Genomic DNA, 17208 nt, shown 5'->3' on the forward strand with positions numbered 1-17208 from the left:
ACTGGTCTTGTCTTGTGTAACTTTCTGCCCATCCGCGTGTCAGGGAACCAAACAACAAGGTATCCCCCGCCCTACTACGAGGGGGCGTGGCTAGTATACTACACATAACACACCACGTTTGTGTTATTCAAGGATTTGAAATGGATTCCGTTTTCTGTGTAACAGCGACACCAAGTGGTTTTTTGATTGATTGACAGAATTACAGTACATTTCAAGCACAACTCAATACAAAGACTGTGAGTGGACGACCCAATAAAGCATTACACTTGTTTACAAGAGGGTCCACCTTGTTCAATTCATCAAAACATTTAGAGACGTACAAATAGATACTTCTATTATTCTATAGCCAAAGAACAGAACAGGACTTCATCATAATTGGTAAAAAGGGAAAAGAAACGTATACAGTGAGGGGAAAAAGGGGTGGGGTGTGGGGGGATTGATCTTTGGAAATTGATTCTTTATCAAGTCACTTGGTTAAGTTTTAAATAATTCTCCTCGTCATTTGTTTCAATGAAACATGAAATAAAGATTGTAGGCAGTGTAGTTTTTGTATTAATGTGATTTATAATAATAGTTATATTTATCATTTTTATATTCATTCGTTGTTTAATTTCTTAATTTGATTGAACGACTGACTACGTCACGTGGTCCTATGACGTTCACCGTTAGCTTTTATTTTGAAATCTACTAATCTAGACGTTGGCCCGGCATCTGGTCGAGCTATCCATGCCATAATTGCCATTCTAAAACCCTGGCCCGTTGTTTGGATGGATGCGATGCGTGTGCTGCTGTGCAATAGATAGATTAGATAGGCGGGCTACTGTCAAACACCACGTGTTATTATAAAACAGAGTCACGGGAGGAGAGCTCATCCAGGACATCCTCATTTAATTTCTACGCGATTTCAATGCATATCGGAGCGCTTCGTGTTTTGACAAAGTTGACGCGGCACCTTCACCTTCATCTTCAATTCAGATCCATTCATCTGTCATCAATAGTGCCCAGCAGCACACGGTCAGGTGGGTTCCATTCATTCATAAACCGCATCGCTAGAGTGAGGATACCCGGGGCTGCATGGCTGGCTGTAGCCCTGGTCCACACTGCTTTAATAGGCTGCCTGGCTGTCGCCGACAAGAGCTGATCTACAAACCAAAGGCTTGTTTGTAGCAATTATTGCAGGCGCAGATCAGATCTTGTCGGAAAGCGACACCATATCGTGCAAAAGGGAGCGTAAACAAACTATACATGGCATATATAACTATAAGTCTATATGAAGAAACACTGCCTCGTGCGGCAAAGTAGTAGTGTAGCGCCGGCTTTGCGCATGCATGACTTTAAAAGTTAAAAGTATTTAATACTGAAATGGCAGCATGTTTTTAGTTGATTTATCACTTAATGGTCATAATTACTAAATTACCCTCTATTCGCATAGGTGTCTATGTTATTACTGTCCACTCTTCCGAAGTTCCGAACAACAAAAAGAAGATGCCATGTGGCAGCTGAGGGATGGTAAATCAGGTCTTCGCTTTGAGTATGCACTGAGGTGATGCCTGGCTCCAGCCCATAGCTCCAGCCCCAAAATTCAGGGGCCTGATTAAGGAAACCCCATATCATGCCTAGGCTGGGGTTGCCATGGCGATCAATTGGCTCAATACAAGGCCACTGCTAGAGCCTTTTCAGTGTCAGGCTAGTGATGGTGGAGAGTGAAGGTTAATTTCTCAGTGGATTTGTCCACTATGATGGTTAAATAACAAAATTGAGCCCCAATGTCCCTCGCAACAATGTGCTGTTCAACAATGTGCTTCGATGAATTAGTAGGCCTATGTGAGGACACAAGTTAACAAACGAGCCTAAAGGCTTTTCTGACTTCATCCTGGCTGCATACCTTGTATTGTACTGTTACTACTGTACTTCCCTGTGCCTTGCAAACTGTTAATAAAGTAATCAATCAATCAGCCTACAATGCTGATTTCTGACCTGATTTGTGATTCCATCCGTGTGGTCCGTGAATTCATAATTTGATTTGCAGATTTTACATATTTTTAATCTTCAACTATTGGACTGGTATACTCCGTCCTCATCATCACTACTGCTGTCAACTGATTGGCCATGTGAATCATGTGATGTTAGCTGCACAGGGCAAGAGGGGAAGGCTGTGATCGCTCGTAATTTCACATTCACGAGTTTTAACCGTGACCAATGTTGTAGGATGCTCTACTGGTTGTCTAGCAGGTTATACTAGAGCTAACAAAACATAAAGTACAGTAGTTTGTCCTCCTTTCATGAAGATCCAGTGAGTCATCTGGCCTGGAAATGATCCAACTATACTAAATACAGTAGTTACTGTTCACTCTCACTCTGTGCATAAGCTTATCGATAGTGGGAACACATCAAAGTCAAAGTCATACGATTTGTCACACACGTTACCGCAAACCACAGTAAAATTTGTTCTCCGCATTTGACCCATCTCTTGGAGCGGTGCGCCGCAGCCAAGGAGCGGTGAATCGCTCGGGAATCATTTGATTAGTTGATTTGACCCCCCAATCCAACCCTTTGATGCTGAGTGCCAGGGAGGCATTGGGTCCCATTTTTACAGTCTTTGCTATGACCTGGCCGGGGATCGATCCCCGACCTCCCAGTTTCAGGGTGGACACTATAACCACAATAATTAACTGTCTGGTTACATTTTGTTACTCCCTTCATTTACGAGTCAGTTAGTTGCACACTTGCAGAGCATCAATAAGCCAACAACGTAAATCTAACACAAATGCTAACAACGATCAGAATAAATATACGTAACGCATACAAACATGAAAGAAAATGCACTTCCACAAATCGATTTTGATTTGAATGAATGGGGAAACCCAATGAAAAAATGCCATGAACACTGAAAACAAAATGAATCGAAACTTATAAAATATAACACAACGTAAATAGTGGCGAGGAAAGTGCCCGCACCGCCGCCACCATTGTAATGCATTGGCCCTCAAATTCCCATAACCCTTAGCCAGAGCGACGGATGTTTTTGCGATGACATCATTAAAACACCTATCCCACTCTGTCCAGTGAAATCCCCGTATGACTTAAAACCTATTAAAACGCTGATTAAACAATGAAGACGTAACTAAGAGGGAAGCTTTTCTACAGTCAATTAACTCGTGTAACTCGTGTTCAGGAGTCAAAGTGTTTAATATATACTGTATTGCTGTGTGTCATATCTTGCAGCTATGAATGAAGAAGTGGTGACTGGACTGGTTTGTCAGGAGTCTGAACTGCAGGATGGACAGTGAGTCTGTTAACAAGAATGGACTTGTGTTTTTTGATTATGTCTTACATCTGAAATTAGACGATGGATGCAGTTTTGTTGTCACACATGATCCTGTGTGTGTGTGTGTGTGTGTGTGTGTGTGTGTGTTAGGATGAAGGAGGTGATGGTTGAGGACCAGAAGGTGTTGTTGGTTCGAGTCCAGGGCCAGTACAACGCTATTGGAAGCAATTGCAGTCATTACAATGCACCACTTATTAAAGGTAGTTCTCAAACCTTTTAATTTTTAAAGACCCATAACTCTGAGACCTTAATGAACCATGACTTGTTTGTCAATGTGTACACTCTCAGAGTGTACAAAGGGACAATACTAATTCAATGGTATTAACGCTATTTGAATAACCGAGTCTGCTGTTTGTGCAATAATGTAAATAGTACATGTCTGTGGGTTCAGGAACACTGGTTGGAGACCGGGTGAGGTGTCCCTTTCATGGAGCCTGTTTCAATGTCAGGACTGGAGATATTGAGGAATATCCAGGTTTGGACTCTCTGCCCTGTTACAAGGTACAGTCTATTGGTTTGTGATGTGATATCCAGAATAAGAATAAGATACAATGAATGAATGGGATTAAACATGCTGACTTCAGCAACTAACAGATTAGGAATTTGCGTCAAATATCCATCCAATATCCAAATATATGCGTTTATTTGTCAGGTTGAAAACTCATACTGTACGTTCCCCACCCTCCATAACGGTGCACAATGAGGTGATGCCACCATGAACCATGAGGTTTGGTCATGAATCTGAATCCTCCTCTAGCAAACGGTGAATGGGTCCAAACATTTTTTAAGGGATTTTGGCATGTCCTTATCACCAATTTAAGTTACTGTTAATTAAATATCTTAATCTTTTGAAATAATACTAAAAAAGTATTATTTCCCAAACATGGGTCCCAACAGTGTTTGGGAAACACTGTATTAGACCTTGCCATCTTCATTACACAAACATCTACTCAAAACGATGCTAACAAGCAACTATCCATTTTATAATTTAATAGGTCAAAGTGGAGGATGGTAGCGTATACGTGTCCATCAGCAAAAAGGTGAGTCAGACATTTACATTTCCCAACATGTTAGTTTGACTGAGTTTCCTTGCTTGGAATAACATTCAAATTAAAATTCTTCCCTGGCTGTTTGTTGTGGATTCCTGCAGTCTCTAAATCTGACCAAGAGGGTCAAGGAGATGAGCAGCAGGGTGCCAGGAGTGGACCATACCATCCTGCTGATAGGAGGGGGTAAGGAGTAAGGACCTCATGCAGCGTAGGCACACCTGTGCTACCATGCACGGCCAATGCACGGCCAAAAGCCGCTGTCTGCCGGCGTCTCTTCCTGGTTTTTAGACAGCTGGTGGATGGAAATTAAGCTCCACCCTACTGTCTGTCCCTCCATGAAAAAATATAAAATAAAGGCGAAAGCCACAAACAAAAACATTTAATCTGGCCGACACGGCAATCTGCCGCGTGGGTGGAGCTAGTTGCGTCCCGATAGGCACAGAATCGTAATTCATGTGGTTTGCCCCAACTGCCACTCAAAGTGGCTACTGGTCAATCACAGCTCGTCTTTGCACAAGCGGTATCGGCTTCGGGATGTCGCTGCTGAGACTGTTTGTTGTGTCCACTATAGGCCCTGCCTCTCTGCTGTGCGCTGAGACTCTGCGACAGAACCGCTATGAGGGTCGAGTTGTCATGGTTACCAGAGACACACTGCCACCATTCGATAAACCCAAACTGAGTAAGGTAAGTACAGAGTTGATCGACTTAATGAAAAAGTATCTTGTAGTAATTGCCAATGGATGGAACACACCTCGGGGTCATATGAGACACACACAGCAGGTTTGAGACCGTTGGGTCGGATGCTGTTCCGAGTTACTCCGGCGACACACAGAGATTTGGTGAATGTACAGTATCTCACCATTTACATAATATACCAGTAAATCTGGACATTCTGCTGCCCGGCCCTTGAAGAGTGGAAATTTCCTACAGAACACAACCAAACCAATTGACACTGTAGGCTGAGTTATCACAACTCACTATTGTATATACTGTACTTCAAAAGAGGTGTGTTTGTGTGTGTACGTGCGCGCGTGTGTGTGTGTGTGTGTGTGTGTGTGTGTGTGTGTGTGTGTGATCTTTGGGTGCGACCTTACGTTACCCAACCACGACTGAATCGTCTACAGTTAAACAAAGGACATGTAGACTAGAGTACATTAACAGGTTCACTCCACATTATGTCAACATTAGTTGGCAGATCTGATCTGATAAAAGAAAGTCTTAGTTGCATTGTATTCGAGCCAACTTCAGTGATCACACCAGGTGTGGCTGAAACGTTCTCTCTCTTTTTCCTCTGGTATGTACGTACATACGTATATAATACAAAGGATATGTAGAAGCAGGTATGTTTTTAGAACATTAATATCATTATCATCTCTGTCGGGTGGAAACCTCATATCCAAAACTGTTACTTTTCAGGATTCAAATTCAACAATACCAAAATTAGCAGATCTACAAGCTCAATGATCAATCGTGCCACTTTTCGAGCTTCTAGATCCTCTACTTTTTATGAGTTCTTTTTGTGTGACGCTGTAGTATGATCAAGTAGGAAAGACAAGTGGTTTCTGCCAAGATCCCAGAACTACAGTAGAACACTGAAGCGGCCGTCGCCTGGTCGTCAAATGTGGGATAGCAACACTATTGCATTTAAAATGCTAGTGCGGCTGCTTGTGCTCAAGACTTCTGCATTTGGGCACCAAAATTGTCTAATCTCTCGTTTGGGTCTAACTCAGTCATTCCCACACACACTGTCACGAGTCACGACAGCATCTACAACGGCCATCTTTGTCCATCCTTACCCTCTACAATAAGCATGTTTGAAACCTCTGTTGGAGGAACCCTAGCCACTGAGGTGGCAGGTGGCGATGTCTTGCTACACTAATGTGAAATGTGAAATCTTTCGTAAAATAATTTAAAATTTAAGCAATATTTTAACTGGTCCAAGCACAAAAGTGGGACATATGCTGGCTGTGTTTTAATGTGTTATTTATAACGTTGAGCCCTGTTGAAAAAGTTTACTGTTGTTTACTATCTGCTTTCAACAGGAGGTACTGTAGAAGGGTTGTTTGTGTTAACATACAATAGAAACAAAATAATGTCTTTGCAGGCAATGAACTTGGACAGTAGCAACGTCCTCCTGCGTTCCAGTGACTTTTTCCAACGGTATGACATCGAGGTGTGGACACAGAAAGAGGTGAGCAGGACAAAAATAATCAAATTTCTTCACTGCCGTGCAGAAACCTTGTATCTCCAATTATCCATAGTTCATGTTATTATTAATTAACTATTATTAATTGCTCCCGATGTGCATGTTGGTGCCTTGCATGGTTTCCTCTACCATCTATGTATGAATGTGTGTGTGAATGGGTGACTGTAATGCCTTTCCTATCCTGCGCTTTGGATAAAGGCACTATATAAATGCACCATTTACTATTATTATTTAATTGTTTTTATATAACATGGCTAGTTTGGACAAACATGTCAGCTGCACAATACTACAACAATACTACAACATTGATAATTCCAACACACATGTAGGATCAATTACTGTACAGTTTTGTTTGTTTGTCAACTGCCCAACAAGGGGTTCTTAACTTCCAAGTTAAAAAAAATCCCCCTACTCTCTTTCCCCACCCTAAATTATAGACAAATATAATAATAATAATAATAGTTTATCAGGAGATGTGTTCTGTATGTTGCAGGTGGTGTCAGTAAACCCATCTAACAAGATGGTGAAGTTGAATGACGGCACTGAGCATCACTATGACCAACTGCTCATCTCCACTGGCTGCAGGTTGGATTCACTACTTCTCTCTTGTGCTCAATTCTCCTCTCATCATTGTACAAATCAACAACCCCCATTGAGTGGCCGCGGCCCGGATGAGCGCAGTGGGGACTGCACATTAGTCCGACATCCCGTTAGTCTGACTAACTAAGTAGTAGTTAGTACTACTAAGGAGTAGGACGAAGGCCCTACGTCCACCCAGTGGGGGCTCCTCACTGGCAGGTGAGTCGGTATAGGATATAACCGCAGTGACATGACAACACAGAAATGTGTGTGGAGAGGAATTGATTGGCATAACGACTAGGTTCGGAGAAATGGGACCCAGTGCCTCCCTGCTCGTCACTCAGCATAAAGTGTTGGATTGGGGTAATCCCTGCGACATACTAGCATCATGTCCAGGAGGTGTACTTGTACACCAAGCTGCCTCATGCTACAGAAACAGGAGATAGGCTCCTGCTCTATGGGCCACATGGCTCAGCAAGGCTTACTAATTCACCTGGATATCACGTTGATAGTGTCATAAAGCACCTGGTTGTTGTCCTCTTAGAGCACGGCCACTCAGCTGTCCTGGCTGGGATCTTCAGGGAGTCAAGTTGTTGCAGTTTTATGAAGACGGCAAAGACATCCACAGCTGCTCTGTGGTCCACAAGGCTGTTGTCGTCGGAGCCTCCTTCATAGGTGATTACCTTTAAGGCTGTCACGATTACACATTTAAGTCGCCGATTAATGTCACACAAATACGTTTTGGGTGGTGGAAATTGAATGTGAATAGATTTTCCATTTGCCTTTTTTAAGGCTTTGTAATTAAAAGAATGTGCACTGGGCAGATATGACAAGAAATTGTTTTAAATGTTATACTTATACTAAAATTGAGGAAATGGCATGATCTACAAGCTTACAATGCGTCAAGTGACAAAGCAAAGAAAATGTACTTCATTAGGGAAATACTAAGAAAATAAATCAATAAAAACAGTGGAATGGTCAGACAGGGTGTGCAGTTTGCTGGCAAAAGCCATATTAATTATTGAAGAAGACATAGACTTATATTCTGTTGCAAAATGGACATAACAAAAATAATACATGACTATGATGATCATTGATCTTGTGATTAGTTCTGTCTATTTAATTTCCTACTTCCTTATATTGTAGCCCAGACCAGACATTCTGTTTTGATGCTTCCTACCCTGGTGATGTTATCTTTAAAATTACAAATCTAATCAGATTTTCATCTCCACTTCCTTTGACGTTCTTGCTTGCAAAAATAAAAATCTTTTGAAGCCGTTTTCTCTAATTTGCCTATTCTGGCTTAACAAGCATCACATTGACCATTATCTTCTTCAAAATCTTTCCTATTTCGATAAATGACACATCATTTGAAAGCTTACATTCTGTACTTTCATAATCTGTAAACAAAAATGAAAAAGAAGAGATTTTATGTGGAAAAGCCCTGTATAGACCCCTGGGGGATACCAGTCAAGTACACTAAGTATAGTGGGTTTAAGTGGTTAAACATAACTTGTATCACAGGCCATTACAACCTGGTTCCTTGTTTGTGCCATAGGCATGGAGGTGGCATCCTACTTGTCAGACAAAGCAGCCAGTGTGAGCATGGTTGGCACCACAACATACCCGTTTGGGCGCTCTCTGGGCCCACAGATTGGCAAGATGACTATGCAGGTAACACTGACCCCTAGTGGTCTGTCATTGTGAGTGCCCGAACAAAGTGAATCCACTTTGATAATTATGACAAAAGAATATCCAAGTGTTCTGCTTCAGTTTTGTAACTATTATTATTATTTGGGGTTTCAGTTTGTAAATACATCAAAGATGTGATTGTAATCCATTTCTAATGGATGAAGCCTTCAATTTATTTTATTTAGTGTGTTAAAATAGTATATTATAAATAGTAATCATTGCTATAGACTAGTGTTTGTCCAGTAGCTAATACATGATACAGTTTAAACAAGTGAAATTGGAAGTGATAACAAAGAAATGAGAAAACAAAATTGTAACTGGAATGAATGATCTGATTGGCTGAAATTGGCAAACCAGAAAATGAAAATGTATTTTCTGTGTATTAAAGGGCTGGAGAGATGGGGAGACTCCTGTTACTGAACAAACACACGCCATAGCAACGATTACTATCATAATATAGTACTTTAACCAGTTAACATTTTTTTACCAAAGATATCGCTAAAGACAACTTTAAAGATAACTTCTAGTTCTAACCATGTTTCTTCTTTTAAGATGCTAGCAGAAAAGAATGTTAAATTTTACATGAATGACGCCGTCATTGAGATCAGGGGAGAGAATGGAAAGGTAATTCTACATTTTGTTAACCAGGCTAACGTTTTGTTGATTGATTTGATCTCTGATCTCATATTTTAACGTTTTGTGCCCCCCCATAAATTAAATTCTACACTGTCACACAAAATAATCAAACGTAGCAGATCCACAAGCTGTGAGCTTGTCGATCTGATATTTTGATGCTTTTGAATTTGATTTCTGAACAGTTTTTCCACACCGGACAGTGATGATTTACTCTATTACTACTTGCACTGAAACCACGACCAGTCCTGGGAATTCATAGTAACTGTGGTTTGTCCAGGTGAAGGAGGTGGTTCTGAAGAGTGGTGCCGTCCTGGAGGCTGACGTGGTGATTGTAGGAGCTGGTAAATAATAATTATTAAGATAAAAATCCTTAAAGTCAAAGTATGAAATAAAACAATGTTCATAATGAAGTGATGAACAACAAAAGGAGGAAATGACAGCTATAGTATAGTATTAATTTAGTGTTTGAGTGGTGCAACCACTCCTATAGACAGCTATGTGTGTGTCCCTCCTTGTGTCCGAGCACAAAAATAGCGTTTTTTTTCTCAGTTCCAAGTATTTTGTAGTTGCAGATATCGTGATATATCGTTGATGAAATTTCATACAATATATAGATACTATCGCAAATATCGCAATATATCGAATATCGTGATATTATCGTTATCGAGGGCCTAATTATAGCACCACCTGTGCCCCGAGGGGCTCTTTTTCTAGTTTAGTTATGTAAACAACAGGAAACATTGCATACAATGCCTTACAGTTGTAATGATGCATACATGATTTGGAGGGAGCTAACATGCCTTTTTTGTATGTATTTGTTTGTCATTTAACACAGGGCTGTAGTCAATTTACATTTGGTAAACATTACCATTACATGTTGACTTGGCCTTTCCTGAGTTGCTAATGCTATAGTTTACAAATATTTGTTGACATTCCCGAATAATATAAATTAGTTGATGGCATACAGGCATCAGTTTGATGCATTCATTCACAGTGTGGAAACTGTGAAAACGTTTCAGAGGCTACAAAAAACGGACCTTGTTCTGAATAAAAAGTACATGTCACTGTACTATTAGTGTTTGATGTGGATATATCATGTACTCTAGTTTTTTTTAAATCCACCGTGTCTATCTACCGTGCTTGGCAAACTATATCATTCTTATTTGTGTAGAAGATGTATAGAAACTAAATGTGTATTGAAAGATAATGGATTCTTCTCCCTCAGGTGTCATTCCCAATTCTGACTTCTTGGAAGGAAGCCAGATAGAGGTGGATTCCAAGAAGGCTGTGATTGTTGACAAGGTATTATAAAAGGAATTGATAGATGACAACTTTAATTCCAACACAACGAAGGTCCGACAGTCATTAGACCGACAACCTACAAATCCTAACCGCAAGCACGAAGCTACGCATGCCGGACCAACGCATGTCTGGAGTGAGGGATGATTTCAGCATGTCAGACCTAGCCCCTCTCGGAACCCTACATAAAGCTTTTATGAAATTTGATTGTCGCTTTAATCAAAGTGTCAGAAACTTTACTACATTTGGGTTCTGCTTGCGGGGCTAGTCAGACCTTTGGTGTGACAGAAGCGTGCGCACCTCACTCGAACAAGGTGGCATGTACAGTAAAGTGCACGCTATTGACGATATGCACACGGCTGCCATCTTGCCAGAAAGGTGCTAACTAGGTGCAACTTCCCATTGACAGCCCATTCATCCAAACAGAAAAGTCCTATCTGATGGTATTAAACAACATCAAACTCACCAATATTGCAGCTGTGTTGCAGAAAGTGTTTGTTTCATAAAAATCCACCGTAGAGTAGACATGTTATGAGCTACTTCCAAGAAATTCCTTGCAGATGCTTATGAGCTACTTCCAAGAAATTCCTTTCAGATGCTTATGAGCTACTTCCAAGAAATTCCTTGCAGATGGTTATGAGCTACTTCCAAGAAATTCCTTGCAGATGGTTATGAGCTACTTCCAAGAAATTCCTTGCAGATGCTTATGAGCTACTTCCAAGAAATTCCTTGCAGATGCTTATGAGCTACTTCCAAGAAATTCCTTTCAGATGCTTATGAGCTACTTCCAAGAAATTCCTTTCAGATGGTTATGAGCTACTTCCAAGAAATTCCTTGCAGATGCTTATGAGCTACTTCCAAGAAATTCCTTGCAGATGGTTATGAGCTACTTCCAAGAAATTCCTTGCAGATGCTTATGAGCTACTTCCAAGAAATTCCTTGCAGATGACTATGTGTCAGAGTTTGGAAGCACTCGTTATCAGTAACACAACCTCCTGCTGCCTCCTGCAAATTCAAAACAGGTGGTATGCATGGGCTGTTGAGTGATAGTCAACGAGCACTTCCAAACTCCAGCACTTAAAAAAAATCACCTGCAAGGAATTTCTTGACAGAAAGGAGCTCATAACATGTGGATGTTTATTAAACAAATACATTGCAGATAGAGGATAATTCAAGCTTTCCGTACAGCTGTTGGTGACTTTGACGTTATATAATACAATAAAGATAGGACTTTTCTATTTGGATGCTGGGCTGTCTATGGGACGTTGCACCTAGTTTGCACCTTGCTGGCAAGATGGCAGCGGTGTGCATATTGTCAATAGGTTCAGATCCAATAGATTCTTACTGCTAAGGCAACAGATAAGGGACAACTTCAGATACAGTATGTAAATACAGTACTAAGCCATATCTACACAAAGTACACATCACCAGTTGCTTTTCTATAATTATATGGAAATTCATAAAAATTTGAAGGTCTGTGTTGTACATCCAACATATATCTACTGTACACAAGTAGATGAGTGGCTTTCACTGTTTCCTCACTGTATTTTGTATATGGGCTGGCCCTTGTCTCGCCTTATTTATCTGCATTGAGAGGTTTGTAATATTGTTCATTATATTGCACCTTATGTAAAAAGGTTTATTTTTATTTATTTGAATATGTTGTGATCTTGTTCTGGTCTTCCCTAAATAAATAAATAAAGTCAATACAATGTTTAAAAAAGGCCTCCCATTACAGTTCATGAAGACCAGCGTAGCTGATGTGTTCGGGGCAGGAGACGTGACCTCCTTCCCTCTCACCATCCGTGGAGACCAGAGGGTCAACATTGGTCACTGGCAGATGGCTCAAGCACACGGTACAGCGCGCGCACACACACACACACACTCACTCACTCACTCACTCACTCTCTCTGACACTGTCAGGCAGAAACATTGTAATCTCCGTATTTCCTGTCTGTATGTATTTTCATAAATAAATGTCCTATTTTATACTTAAGATTATATGATTTTGAAACAAGGTTTGATGATTGATCTGCATAATTTAGTTTTGTTTTTCATCTCTCGGACCCCAGGGAGGGCAGCCGCCTTAAACATGCTAAAGAAACCAACCAAGATTGATTCTGTTCCGTTCTTCTGGACTGTGTTGCTTGGGAAGAGTATCCGATATACAGGTGAATGATTACTAATTAAAAAAATATATATATATACCATATATTATAATATATATTATGATTTTTGTTTTCGCCACACCCAGTGCTCTAAATCTATCCTAGAACGGACTGAGATTGAAACGTTTTCTCCGCCGTTTTCACAATTGCAGGGTTTGGGGAGGGATACACGGAAATCATATTCAAAGGCAAAGTGGAGGAAGGGAAGTTTCTGGCATTTTATATCAAGTGAGTACCAGCAGACTTAAGATTGAAAATGTACTACAATTTAGAAAGTAGGCCTACTCATTATGCAGAATGTCCCAGATAGATCTACAAGCTCACAATGGGTTGCGATGTGAGATGTGCAGGGGTCACCAACATGTCCGTACACGGACAAATGTGTCCGTGGCAAAGACATGTCTTGTCCTTGGCAAATTTTACATTTTCAGTTTTACACACATAATGTTCTTATTTTGATCATAACACCCACTTACTGAATGCCAAGTCTCCAGGTTTTCAAGTATGACGCATTGTGAGCTATTTTCAAATAACATAAGCTGAAGTAGGGCTATGTTTTGTAAAAGTAGTAAAATTATTGAAAACTGGAAATACTCCAGTAAAGTAAAACGAATACAAATACCAAGGGTGAGCCAGAAAATGGCAGCCAGGAGAATGAAACTAGCAGGACACTGCCAAATACACCAAGAGCACTTCATATCACACTTCAACAACTTGGAAACACTCCCGAGCGATCAGTTGTAATTTAATTTAACTACTCAGCATCAATTTCAATGTCCCAGGGAGCAGTAGACTATATTGTACAAATGTCTATTTTGTAATTGTTTGCGTTTTATTCTCTGTTTATATCTCTACATTTATGTAGGACCCGTGGGAGGGTGAACGGGAGGGTAGGCTGGGCAAGCGTGACCACTCTTGGTCATTCTGCCCAACCTACGGGGAAGGGTTGCACAAAAAAACGTGGAATGTCACCAATAACTAACGATGTAAAACTAACCTTGTACCTCTCCCTGACCCTGAATAAAGAAAAATTAAATAAAAGACACCAAGAGCTGCCAACACTGTGTGTGTGTGTGTGTGTGTGTGTGTGTGTGTGTGTGTGTGTGTGTGTGTGTGTGTGTGTGTGTGTGTGTGTGTGTGTGTGTGTGTGTGTGTGTGTGTGTGTGTGTGTGTGTGTGTGTGTGTGTGTGTGTGTGTGTGTGTGTGTGTGTGTGTGTGTGTGTGTGTGTGTGTGTGTGTGTGTGTGTGTGTGTGTGTGTGTGTGTGTGTGTGTGTGTGTGTGTGTGTGTGTGTGTGTGTGTGTGTGTGTGTGTGTGTGTGTGTGTGTGTGTGTGTGTGTGTGTGTGTGTGTGTGTGTGTGTGTGTGAGAAAAGAGAGGAGGTGGTGGTAGCGGCAGCCAGCATGATGTTTGACCCCGCTGTGGCTCGCCTGGCAGAGCTGATGTCCACAGGAATGATCATAACGAAGGCACAAGCTCAGTGAGTGTGACCCCTGTATGTTTTTAATAAAAATAACTGATGGGCGTGGTTATATGCCTAACCCTAACCCAGAAACACTATGCCTAAAAGTAGCTCTGTTGGAGTTGGAAATTATTATTGTTACTGTGTAAGTCTGCGTTATATGGGACCTGAATGGAAACAAGACCGCAAGGTCTTTCTTCTGTGAAATCCTTTTGGGACAAAATGCCTGACTGTAAATGCTGTTTGCATTTTTATATGTTGTCTAATAAAATATTCAATCAAACAGTATCTTTGGTGGAGACAACTTAACCCTAACCTCACAGAATAATAACCTCAAAACCACGTCCACCTGTGCGAAAGCTCTGCAAAGAAGTGAGACCCTTCTTAAATATTGATAGCTGTCTTGTTTCAGATCTGATGACCTGACCTGGCTGAAGATGTAGCACGCAGACTCAGTCTACAGCAGTGATTCTCAAAGTGGGGTCCCCCAGCCAAGTGTCCTTGAGGTGGAACCAAATGGACCCTGTAACTCTGCTGTAGTATGATCAAGAAGGGTGTTAATTTACGAACTTCTAAATTATGTTAAGTTAAATTATGGAGATAAGGTTTTCTGCTCGACCTCTGGAACTCTGATGTTCACATGTGATGTAAAGCCTGGGATTACCTCAGTTCTATGTGGAAAAAAATATTTTTTCTTAATCATAAGAGACAATAAAACATACTGTATGTGGCAGAATGAATGTCTTTATCCTCAATAGTCTCATAGATTAATTCATGTGTGACCAAATATTAACGAAAGTTATCAAATGTTGTAAACTGACCATGTTGCTGACCATGATACTCTCTACAGAAGTGATGGTGGATAGCACACTCAGAATGGCAAGTGTGTTTGACAGACACTGACAATTGTGACAAATATATTTTATTAACTAGAAGACACATATATTTTACTTATATAGCCTACTGTAAACGGCATGTTCTCCCTGACGTACAGTATAGGACAGCGGTTGACAGTCATTTCTGGATCAGAGTCCTATTGAAAGGATTCGTGGCCCAATCTGACCACTTAACATGCGGCAGCCAGTTGGCGATTCCCAACCCAAGGTTGGATAAGAGGGAAACTCTTGAGTGCAATGCTGCTCCTGTTTTTAGTACACAAATGTATGTATCTATACTACTGGAATGCGGTGACAATAAATAAAAAGATCGATCTCCATGAATCGATAGGAAATAAGTCATTTTGGGGGTGAACAATGTCTAAGCCAGTTTGTTTTGGTCCCTTGTATGTCATGTGTAATATTTGTTGTATTAAGTAAATAAATACTTGAATGACAGAAAAAATACATTCTTTGTCTATCCCCCTTTTGTGTTAGTAGTGGTGTGACTGCCCACTATATGTCAGTGTTTAACTGCTGTTCAATGTGATCAAGATCCATCCCAAAACCACCAACCCTATCCTTATGAACAGCACTGCTATACCTCCCTAGAGGAGGTAGAAGCTTTTACCTACCTAGGCAGTATTGTGGACACCACCAGAGGGTGACATAAAAAGCAGAACCAACAAGGCTAGTGGTTTAACATGCTCAAAGAAGATCTCCGCAAAAGAAATTGCGGAAATTCGAAATTGCGGAAATATTGCGGAAATTGGAAATTGCGGAAATTGTTTCTCATCCTCCGCAACACTCAATTTTTACGATAAATACAACACATTGAGCGGGGCACTGCAGGGAGTTGAACCCCGTTCCGAAAAACGATGGGTTATAGCCCATAGTTTTATTGATTTTTGGAGAAAAAAAAATTGCGGAGTGTTTTAAATCCTCAACAATGATGAAGACTATAGCGATGACCTCTGAGACCATGGACCAATGAACCATGTAAATACAACAAATTGAGCAGGGCACTGCAGGGAGTTGCACCCCGTTCCGGTAAACCAAAAGTACGACACCAGTGCCTTAGTTTTTGTGTTGTCATCCTTTCGTTGAAATGTAAATTTTACATTTCCACAGTAAAGTAATATATAAAGAAGAGAAACACAGTACAAAAATAACATTTTCGAATAACCTGTATTTGCTTTGATTTTTTAAACTTTCTCTAACCATTATTTGACACTTTTGGTTGTTGAAAAACAGCTTCTAACCATTATTTGACACTTTTGGCTGTTGAGAAACAGCTCCTAAAACATTATTTGACACTTTTGGCTGTTGAAAAACAGCTTCTAACCATTATTTGACACTTTTGGTTGTTTCAAAATTTCAAAAAACATGGGCCCATCGTTTTTTTCAAATCCTCAAAAATGATGAAAAACGGCGTGCTATAGTATGCCGTACGATATGGGTCCAAAATGATGAGAAACGAGGATACCTTTTTTTTTTTTTTTTTTTAAACATGGGCTATAACCCATCGTTTTTTTTATTTTTATTTTTAGTTTCTAGGTGAAAGTGATTTTTTGAAATGCCACTATCTGCCTTTAAATGTCTAAAATGTGAAAGCACTATATTTCTAAAACTATGAAACATTTCAAAGATTCCTTGTCAGGAAAACATGTCCACCGTAAGATGAACCTAAATAGGTTTGAATGGGGTTTCTAGGTGTAAGTATGCCCTCCGACACAATGGACTATAGCCTCTCGCTTTTCCGTGATTTTCACCTTTTTTTCAAATCGACGCTCTAGCGTGCCGCTCAATGACCTCTGAGACCATGGACCAATGAACCATGTAAATACAACACATTGAGATCCAGGTGCTGCTGTATGGAGCCGAGACCTGGAGGACAACAACACTCACAACACACA

At 40.5% G+C, this 17208-nt stretch overlaps 2 protein-coding genes across 4 annotated transcripts in view; one reads left to right on the plus strand and one right to left on the minus strand.

Annotated features, from left to right (window-relative positions):
• The window catches only part of LOC308321715 (lissencephaly-1 homolog A-like), a 274413-nt gene that overhangs the window by 150468 nt on the left and 106737 nt on the right, over nt 1-17208 (minus strand). The window lies entirely within an intron of this gene.
• On the plus strand, nt 711-15758 carry aifm4 (apoptosis inducing factor mitochondria associated 4). 3 transcript variants are annotated; one of them, XM_080772187.1, is made up of 19 exons: nt 711-1019; nt 3226-3286; nt 3419-3528; nt 3720-3829; nt 4324-4368; nt 4479-4560; nt 4949-5061; nt 6482-6568; nt 7077-7168; nt 7707-7837; nt 8721-8836; nt 9407-9478; nt 9768-9831; nt 10716-10792; nt 12528-12645; nt 12862-12960; nt 13110-13185; nt 14331-14435; nt 14830-15758. In XM_080772187.1, the coding sequence occupies exons 1-19, from the start codon at nt 908-910 to the stop codon at nt 14858-14860; spliced, it is 1701 nt and encodes a 566-aa protein (XP_080628313.1). In that variant the 5' UTR covers nt 711-907; the 3' UTR covers nt 14861-15758. The 3 variants fall into 3 exon arrangements, with proteins under 3 accessions (XP_080628313.1, XP_080628315.1, XP_080628314.1); XM_080772189.1 differs by lacking the exon at nt 3226-3286 and having other exon boundaries at nt 951-1019; XM_080772188.1 differs by lacking the exons at nt 711-1019; nt 3226-3286 and adding an exon at nt 1485-1509.

Source organism: Protomyctophum bolini (genome assembly GCF_963924005.1).
Source record: "Protomyctophum bolini genome assembly, chromosome: 9".
Lineage (NCBI taxonomy): Eukaryota > Metazoa > Chordata > Actinopteri > Myctophiformes > Myctophidae > Protomyctophum > Protomyctophum bolini.

Bases quoted from the DNA above. Each gene is read 5' to 3' on its own strand.
- aifm4 (XM_080772187.1), top strand. From the start codon at position 908: ATGCATATCGGAGCGCTTCGTGTTTTGACAAAGTTGACGCGGCACCTT. The intron at 4,561-4,948 runs GTAAGGAGTAAG...TGTCCACTATAG, and splicing joins CATCCTGCTGATAGGAGGGG to GCCCTGCCTCTCTGCTGTGC. The intron at 9,479-9,767 runs GTAATTCTACAT...TGGTTTGTCCAG, and splicing joins TCAGGGGAGAGAATGGAAAG to GTGAAGGAGGTGGTTCTGAA.